Here is a 10001-nt window from a genome sequence, read left to right as displayed (position 1 = left end):
ATGTTGGTGCCGTTTAGTAAATTTTCAAAATTTGGGCATCCAATAAGTAGCACTGGGAGACAGCCAGACGGGTAAGCCCAAGGGGGTCATCTGAAAGTCATCCGCTAAACCGAAGATGCCAAATACTGGAACATTTTTAGTCGAACATGCTGATCACGGATGGGGTGATGGGAGCAAAATCCATCCACATTTGTACTTGAGACATTTGACTTTCTTACAAGAAAGCAGGCAATTTCATTTGTTATTTTTTAAAGAGTTGTCAGCTACTCGGGCGCACAAATACTAAATCCATTACGCCTCGTGTTGGCACAGCGCGTCTCTGTCCGTTTTTTTGTGTGCTGCACAAGTGGTTTTAGCACGACTATCCATGAACCACCTCAGTCTCATCAGTAACTTTTACGATATTTAACAAGCGGTTTGCCTTGAACGGCCATCGGTATTTGGACATACAGAAACCAAGCTTACCTTGATGCTAAGATTTTGATGAGACTTTAATAAATTCTCTTGGCTAACTCTAAATGCAGAAGGTTCGCTCAAGTTGTTTCCACCGAAAATCTGGTGAGCTAACATTACTGCGGAAAAACGAAGGGATATCGTAAAATATCGTTCAATTTCAGGATGGAGTAAAATTAAATTGCGGCGGAAATCGGCACAGTTAAACCTTAAAAGACAGCTAAGTCGAACCAAACAAATACTTTCAACTGGCGGTTTCGGCCAGGTTATCAGTTTAGTCGCATCTGCATGTAAAGGTTGATAGGGAGAGAGGAGCATTCAAAGTTATTTGAGAAACATTTGTCGTTCTGCCATTAGATTGTGTATGTTGGTGCCGTTTAGTAAATTTTCAAAATTTGGGCATCCAATAAGTAGCATTGGGAGACAGCCAGACGGGTAAACCCAAGGGGGTCATCTGAGAGTCATCCGCTAAACCGAAGATGCCAAATACTGGAACATTTTTAGTCGAACATGCTGATCACGGATGGGGTGATGGGAGCAAAATCCATCCACATTTGTACTTGAGACATTTGACTTTCTTACAAGAAAGCAGGCAATTTCATTTGTTATTTTTTAAAGAGTTGTCAGCTACTCGGGCGCACAAATACTAAATCCATTACGCCTCGTGTTGGCACAGCGCGTCTCTGTCCGTTTTTTTGTTTGCTGCACAAGTGGTTTTAGCACGACTATCCATGAACCACCTCAGTCTCATCAGTAACTTTTACGATATTTAACAAGCGGTTTGCCTTGAACGGCCATCGGTATTTGGACATACAGAAACCAAGCTTACCTTGATGCTAAGATTTTGATGAGACTTTAATAAATTCTCTTGGCTAACTCTAAATGCAGAAGGTTCGCTCAAGTTGTTTCCACCGAAATACGAACCCACTTACCATAAGTATCCTCTGCGTTAACACCCCTGCACGCTTCTGTGTTGTACTTTGGAGCCAAGTCCCGATGGACGGAAATGGGTGCTTCAAGTTTGCGCATATCGTCTCCTGTTCATGCGCGCCCAAAGACGACCTGCTGCAGCTGTCGCCAAACATCTCTTAATGGCCAGGCCTCTTGGACGGAGTTCCAACACATCGGGTCAGTTATAAGTTTAACATAGGCGCTTGTCAAATTTGCGCGACGACGAAATTGGATTGGTTGTTGTTTTGTTTGACCAGATTAGCAGTTCTACTGGAAGCGTTTTACTACCAACCCAGGTGACAATGCCAGTGGTGAATTTACCGGGTATTCCATAACCCACAGTGTACCAACTGCGACAAATATCCCGGCCAGTTTGGGAGAAAATTTGGTTAGCCAATACATAAACACAAGCTTGACAATGGAAGACATCAACCAAGGTTGCAGTTGTAAAAATAATTTACCGCCGATCCTCTTTCTGTAGACGCTATTTACATCGGAGATGAGAAGTTTGCAATCCTGTCGCCAAGCACGGGGTGCGGATTAGCGTCTAACCATAACATCCGACCTACTATGTATAGTGCGCATAAAAACCCCACAGGAGCGGGCACGGTCAAAACAACCCGTTGAAAGAGGCTTAGCCGATCAATTGCTTATCAGTCTTCCCCCGATACACACTGCGCGGAATCTTGACTTAATACGATGCGGGGCCAAAAACACTGAATCCTATGTCTAATCTCATGAACGACTTTTAATTTTGAGATTCTTACTCCGGGGCTCTCCAAATGATTGTCAATGCCGCGAAGCAGTTGTCACTAGGCTGGATCAGTTCTCGTACGAATGAAATCCGTCCATATCCCGTTCGCTGGTGACTCAAAAGGCATCTTCGTCGTGCGTAACGAAAATGGACCGAAGAGAATGATGAAGATTGGTTTCGAGGTGAGTTATGTATCTGACCCCTTCGAAGCATGCCGCATTCGCTCCATCTTAAAAGGTGGCCTAATCTGTTATTTGTGTCCTTTGGATGATTCGACACACATCTATCCGTACTACCCACGTAGACTACCAGCTATTCTATGTTGCTGTTGCAAACCTTCAGTTGAGTACATTATTAGAATCGCTCACCCAGAAAACAATGAGAGCGTCAATCTCATTAACTACGTGCTACGTGAGTCTGTAGCGCTGGAAGCTGAATTGAAATCCATTGATTATTGAAATAGAAATATCTTACTTAGACTATCGTTACACCTAAAGGTAACTGATACAGCGTTACCTCTTGGCTAAACGAGGTTTTTACGATGGATCTTTTGCCGTTCTCCCCGCCAACATTCAACGAAGAAATTGTAAGGATTTCGAGATTAGAAAGTGCACTTTTAGAACCTAGGTTGGTCGGCGCTTGGTATTCCATTCCTCCGACTGAAGTTCACGCTGCACCTAGAACCTCAGACGCTTTTTGATCTGGGTTATCGCGTTTGGAAGCTGCTATCTGGGGCCAAGAACTTAGGGGGATTCATTCTATTTTCCCTCGTTCCATCCAGGTGAACGGAAGGCGCTTAAAAAACGGGGGACCTCATTAGAAATACTTTGTCCTCAGTCAGTCTACCAGTTCGTCAGTCAACAGGAGTCTAAAGAGAATACAAGAGACAAAGGAATATGTTATTTGAAACTTTTGGATTGTCAGTTTTCTCTGGGTTGCTGACGGGTATGCATACTCTCAGGATTGGTGACACTTTGGAGAATAAGTGACAAAAGGGTAAAATAAGAAGCGCTATTATCTGTAGATTTCTCTAATTTGCTCCGCGGTATTTGATGTGTAAATCTCCGTCGCTGAATGCGTTTCGCTATTGCTGACGTCGAGTATAGCTAAAACCGCCCGTGGAATTTGGAGTCATATTTAGGTTGAAGCACCACTATGTTCTCCAAAACCGAAGAACTTGACGATTACATTTTTCGACCAAATAGCTCCGCTGAAATATACAAACACAATGCAACGATTTTAAGCGCATCGTTTGCTCGGAAGTCAAACAGTTTTGGGAGACTGTTCTTCGCAGAATTGTTCTCATAGAGCAGTTTTCAGCAATCTTGTGCCCACTGAACAACATGTCAAGAACAAACGCTGATGCCAAAATGTCGGTGTTCCATGTCTGATTTAGTTGCTTTGAATACCAAAACAGCACACAGGCTAAACAAAGAACACTGACAGCGAACAACCACATCAAAGTGCATGGGCGTTAATGTATGCTTCCTGATTCCTTGTATCACCCGATATTTTTGGCGCAACGTTTGCCGAGAGGCATTTGTTGTCTAGTGGTCACACACTCACGTTCAGAAAACAAGGTATCAGGCTTAAATACGTTTTACTGTGCCACCCAATAGACAGCGGCATCTTGAGTACCAAGTGTTATCCAGAACCCAAATAGTCGTGACAAATCGGATTCCGGGAAATTGAAAAATATTTCTCAGAAAGTAAGATGGGTTCGAAGTCATAGCCTCACTGTTAAAGTGTATATTTTCAATGGATTTTCCCAATACTTTTCATAAGTGACTTGCTTAAGTAAGCCATTTTAAGGCCAAGACGTATTTTTTGGAAAAGAATTATAATAAAATATGTTTTGACGTTCCCGAAAACATGGTTCGCTCTAAATGGACGAAGGTTGAAGGTAGTCTCGTGGCCACAGAAATATGCAAAACATGGGACATCCTTCAATTTACCCACTTACGGAAAATATGCGGGAAGAGTGACTCCAGTATTTTGAGTTTTTCTGGCATTCCAAACCCCGATGGACCAATCCGAAAAAGCGCCCTCGTTCCCCCATTAGCGTTATCCCGAGCGATCGGTTTGCAGAAACTCTGAGTAGCTTCTGATATCTTCAACGAGGTTTTAGGAACTTATACATCTAACATATAAGCTGCACTTGCAATACGCTATTAAATTGATGGAACATGAAAACTTTATCATAATTTCACATGACCCATGCCCTTGAGCCTCAACCACTGGCAAACTCCTTGTCGTCACTTGCAAGCCACCCAGGTCGGTACCTTATGAACGGCGAAGAATTACAAACATTCCACGGCCGTCACAACGGAGTTACGAGAGGATTTGTGGCTAGAAATTCACATTTCGCAACTTTGATTAGAACGACTGCCACATAAGTGAAATTGCCCTACGCTGTCATTACTTATACAAAACAGCAAAAAGAGCCCTGCCAACATTGACAACTAGCGTGTGACTTGGAGTAAATTATACCGTTCCCATTGTTGCGGAAAATACATCGGCCAGAGAGATTAGCTAAGCAAACTTGGCTCACTTGCATGGACAACGTGCGGCTTAGGCAACTTTATGTTTAATTATTTGGCGAAATGCAAACTACGGTTTTTACCGTGGGCAGCTGGAGAAGCGTATCATCATTCAGGACTCAAATTCGTCAATGCTACCCCGTTGGGAATATTTCATTGCTCAACTTAAACAGGAAGAAAAGTTAAAGTTTGTTGGGCTTTCTGATGATAGATTATACCCCAGCAGGAAAGACGCGGCTACCTCTTTTTAGTCCCTATTGAGCTCATGATGCCCCAGAGTGCATGGATGAGCACAGTACCTTATCACTTATCAAAATAACACTATAACGAAGGTGAAGTAAAACGAAGAAACTGCATTTTAACCTCCAAGACCCGAGAACTTCTGTGGCAACATTCTTGTAGGACCGTGTTGTCTGCGACAATTTTAGGTGCTGGCTCATATTGTGTTATACCTTTCAGCAGATATTTATTGGGCATTTGGCCCCAGAAAATACAAATTTTACGGAATGTGCACAATGCATCAGTACACGATGATCAGATTAGCATCAGAGAAATAAGAAAACCGCTTCATTATCAAACTTTAATCTGGGATAAATAAATTGATCACCCAGATACATTGAAGATTGTCGCTTATTTCACCCAAACGAGATCCACTACCACCCCAAAACTGCGTTGCTTATCGAGTGGGTGGCGCAAAATAAGCTGGCCAGCGTTATTAATTTCTCAGATGAATTTATCGTCATCTTTTTGCCAAAACCTGGTGCTTCAAATCACAGTAACGCATATTGTACTACGAGATTACGGATTTCAAGTTGCCACTCTGTGAGGCCAAAATATGGACGCTTACAGATGTACGCGACTTGGTGAATACGGAATCTGAGCTTTGGTCAAGGTGGACACCATAGCCGGGCATCTTTTCGGACCGATTGGCACGGTATCCGCGTTTTTAAGAGGACCCGTGTGCTGGATTACAACAGCAACACATCATATGCGCGCTTATCATGGGACACTTCACTACGCAGTTAATGAGGTTAACTTTCGAAGCAGTCGATTTTATATTTACGGGGTTTCTTTGGACACCGGTGACCAGTTTGACCATTGACAGATCACAAGGCCATAAAAACAAATTTTGTTCCCGGAGGACGTCACCTGTTTGACGCACACTGTTACTGACCAACAACAGCAGGTTTTCCTTCATAGTGGTTCAGTATTGCTATGGCAGGTTTTGCCCCCTGAAAATTTCCACATATAATTACTTTTGTGGTTTTTTAAAATTTCAGCAGAAGATGCTTATTCGCCATCCTCTCAAATTGTTTTTGCAGGCCATCGAAATGCAATGATAGTTGGTTGAGAACAAGCCTGTGTTTAGTGTCTTCTGTTCCGGTGGGTTATACTCAGACAATCAAAGTAGGGGGATGCGCAGGCGGCAAGATAGCCATAAATGAGTATTATTTCTTGCTGCTTGAAAAGGTCTTGTTCCTGGAAAGTGAGAACAAATCAACACAAACGAGTTGGATAAACAGTGGCAGGGACAATTGCATTTACCGACTCTCTGTTACGCCGTCTTGGAGTAGTTGACTATTTGTGCCAGAGATATAATGTAGTTACCGCAGATTTACCTCAACTAGTTAGTTCTGAAAAGCCTCTAGGGTCATAGCACCAAGTGTCCAAAAAGTGGCAAATTCGCAGTTATTCGGCAGACCACATTTGAAAAGTAGTCACCGATCTTCAATATATCCATCTGGTAAAATTAATAATATATACTTACCTAATTTCAGGATGAGTCGCTCAAGGTGATAAGTCAACTCATGTATGTATGCATTGTACGAGTAATGTCTGAGTTGCGAATACGAAAGTAACATCCTACGACGTCACAGCCGAAAATTACTCCTGCATGAACACAGCAGTTTCGGAAAGAATTTCGTTTGCCTGATGAGGATCAGCGTGGTACGTGGCTAGTCCTGTAGTGATGTTGACATTTCCGCCGTGGCATACGCAGGTTCGTCACGCGCAAAGAGTTGGGATCTGCCGGTACGTTTTTGTGTATTCTCTAAAGAAGCCATGCAAATCGATAATATGGCAAACAGAACACTGAATTTATTTTGCGTCTTTGTAAATCAAAATGCGTGGTACATATCGTCGCTTAATGGATAATTTCCTGCTAAATCCACAACATGCTTGCAGGTTACTGTAAGTGGTTGTGGTTTAAGTTTGTTGAAATGATTTGCAGATACACAAAGCGCATTTGTTGCAATAGATTTTGCTCTCAAATTAAATAGTTAATATTAGCGATAGATTCACTTTCCAACCACTTCCGAAAGCTGCCCAAAAGTACATGGAATGAACCTCCATGCGATTCTCCATGGAAGAATTCCAAGACCTATCAGGACCTCCAGATTCCCCAAATTAATTTTCCTTGGTTCATGCATAAAATTATTTAAAACTGGGTGAATGACTCTATTTATTCATTGCACGACTGCTCGCACTTTTGATAAAGTGCAAATACTGTCAACCGAAATGCTACCACACTGGAGCCAATGTTCATCCATTTACCATATGTGCTCGGATTACTGCACTTTTGCCAGATGCAGAACGTTATATATTACCTTCCGAGTTGCAAATAGTATTTATCATCTTTTGCTTAAAATGGAGGTATTTTAGGGTTTCTTTGTTGGCAAAAACAAAAACGCAAAACATTTTTACCCTCCTAGAGTTTCCAGGACGGCTTGCAGCATGCTACTATGCAAGCCTAAAATATTGACTCGTGGGTATCGTATAATCTTTGCGGTTTATAGTCAGAAAACTATGTAGAATGTAAATGCTAGGAGACAGTGTGGCAACCAATGCATCTATATCTCTGACGATTAAAAATCCGAAATTCGAATACGTAATGTTGGTTTGGGCACGGAGAAGGGCGAGTGTCATTTTTTCGACCCCTATGCGGTCTGCCGCAAGCAGCACGGTCATCTCGGCCAGATGTTTTGCCAACAAAATTTCGGCACTTCTGAATTTATCTTATTCATACCTTACTTAAATTATAGAGGCCTCCTTCGAAAATTTTCATCACATCAAGCAAGTTCTCTGTTGAATGACACTTTTCCAGAGACAAAAGGCACTTCGGGGGAATGGCCTCTAATCAATCTGAAATCGATCTCACTGACCTGCCTCCGCCATCCATTTAACCAAACCATTTCAAATTTTTCCTAGCCCTTTCCCAACCTGCCGCTTTTATATATGTATAAATTTGGCATTCTTAAATTTTGGTGCCCACCCTGTCACAAGCGTATGTATTATGTGCATCCCAGCATATCTTGCAACCCACACTACCACGCTTGGCAGTGTATAAAATCACTCAGTACAGTCTTCTTCCGCATTTTCCAGCCTTGCGTCCACCGTTTACCACTGTCATGATGTCACTTTGAGTTGAAAAGTTCTTTATGCTGATTTCATCTCGACTGCCCCACTGGAGTGGAAAGTTTACCGTTGCAAGCGTTCCTCTCACTACCACAATACCTTTGATAGTATGCACGAGGGATCAAAATTTCGTGTGGTGGTATGGTACACCTCGTGGGGAGGGTAGTCCTGTTACATTGTACCTTGGTGCGTTCATACACCTGCCACCCCTCCAGCAGCATTAGTGCATCGCCCAGTGGTCTTTAGTCAGGTCTGTATTTTTGGAAATCCATAAAAGGACACCGTTGTGCTCAGTTTCGCCGGTTGTGGAGTTGTCCCCTTGTGTCACCCGTGTGGCAACACCACAAAACAGCAGATGGCCAAAACGTATCTTTCGTCCATCAAGAAATTTAAAAGCTGTATGTTAGCTCGAAGATACCATGCGAGGCCCACGGCTTACACAGACATGCACAACTGTAGCTGTTTGCGTCATCATTGAGGTGGCACCGCACCAGGGACCACCTCATCAAACAAACAAAACACACATACCTACAGCTCCAGAAGTGTATCAACACAACAAAAACATTATATACGCAATATGATTCACAAGCCCTCCAATACCAGCAAACAAGACCGGCGCCCAAAGGGGTTTTCGCTATGCACCACTCGTTGACTTAGGCTGATAGCAGTGCTTCAGGGACTGGTGTTCATCACTCCTGCATTCACTTTCCCTCCTGCAGTATGGCATTATCCAACTCGCGGAGTAACCTCCAGAAAATCTAGTTAAGCATCCTGGGAGTTCTGGTCCCCCTGAGTTCATGTGTTTGGTCCTTCTTGACACATAATATCATTTTGTAATTATAGGGATTTTCCCTGTCAATGGTACTATAATAGCTTATATTGGCAAGCCTGAAAAGTCTATGATCGCTAGGCTACTACATTTCCATCTAACCGTCTCGTTTAATCACTTGCTGTCACCACTGAACTTTCGGCAAACGTTGACTTTCCCTCTACTTTCGGACCTATCCTTATCTAATGCCTGCAAAAACTCATCAGACCTTACTGATTTCATACCATTTTTCCGCTTTACATGCTTCTACCTTCGGCTACACCTGATTCAGGTGCCCTGTTTAGATATTGTCCAATGCATCTAATCCGAGCTTAACGCCCCAAAAAATGACCATCCGGACCAACCAATACTTGCAATTTTAAACTGGCTTTGTTCTACATCTGCGGATTCCCTGGACCAATCCGAAAAATTCCACTGCCCACAGAGTTGCAACTCTAAGCCCAATGACATCAAACATGACGTCCGTTACGGAGTTGTCAGTGCACTGATGGCGCAACTATTCCGTAACCAGTCTGATACACACTCGCAACTATTCATTTTGATGTGCGTGTTGTTGGGATAACAGGAATGCTGGATAAACAAAGTATTTGGAGTGACGTTCGACAACCTTAAAGGGGCCATCTTTACAGGATTGGAGGCGTTTCCTCGTTGCGTCATGTCGGACAAACACGAAAGATGTGGAAGAGAGATCGGCTGAGATGTGTTCTGTTCGCGTTGATCGTCTGGTCGGTGTCGCTCGAAGTTCGGACATGTGTTGTTTCAGACGGGAGACGAATGTATCGGGTGATTCGGGCTGTGCGCCAGAAGGGGAAACTAGTTCACCGGGTAGACGTAGAGTTGTACCGTACACCAGTTCGGCTGGTGAACAGTGGAGATCCTCCTTAATAGTGGAGCAAATAGCAAGCAAAATGAGGGGTAAAGAAGAGGACCATGAAGATGGGTTCATTTGGGCAGTCAATGCAGCTTTGAGGTAGCGATGGAAACGCTCAACCAGACCGTTGGAACAGGGATGATACGCGGTAGTCGATATGTGATGGAAACCGAATAGTGTAGAAAACTC

The 10001-nt window shown here is 43.2% G+C and overlaps 1 protein-coding gene across 1 annotated transcript in view; it reads right to left on the bottom strand.

Moving 5' to 3' along the window:
* Positions 1-2995: 2995 nt before the first annotated feature.
* T265_07274 (hypothetical protein) overlaps positions 2996-10001 on the bottom strand; it is a gene marked incomplete at both ends in the record, with an annotated part of 77737 nt that continues 70731 nt past the window's right edge. Inside the window, 2 exons of the mRNA XM_009172752.1 lie at positions 2996-3026; positions 9610-9821. Of these exons, the coding sequence (XP_009171016.1) occupies positions 2996-3026; positions 9610-9821 (243 nt within the window). The remainder of the gene's footprint in view (positions 3027-9609; positions 9822-10001) is intronic.

This window comes from Opisthorchis viverrini (assembly GCF_000715545.1).
Source record: "Opisthorchis viverrini unplaced genomic scaffold opera_v5_163, whole genome shotgun sequence".
Classification (NCBI taxonomy): domain Eukaryota; kingdom Metazoa; phylum Platyhelminthes; class Trematoda; order Opisthorchiida; family Opisthorchiidae; genus Opisthorchis; species Opisthorchis viverrini.
The sequence above is the reverse complement of the archived record's forward strand: the minus strand, read 5'-3'. Positions and strand labels throughout refer to the sequence as shown.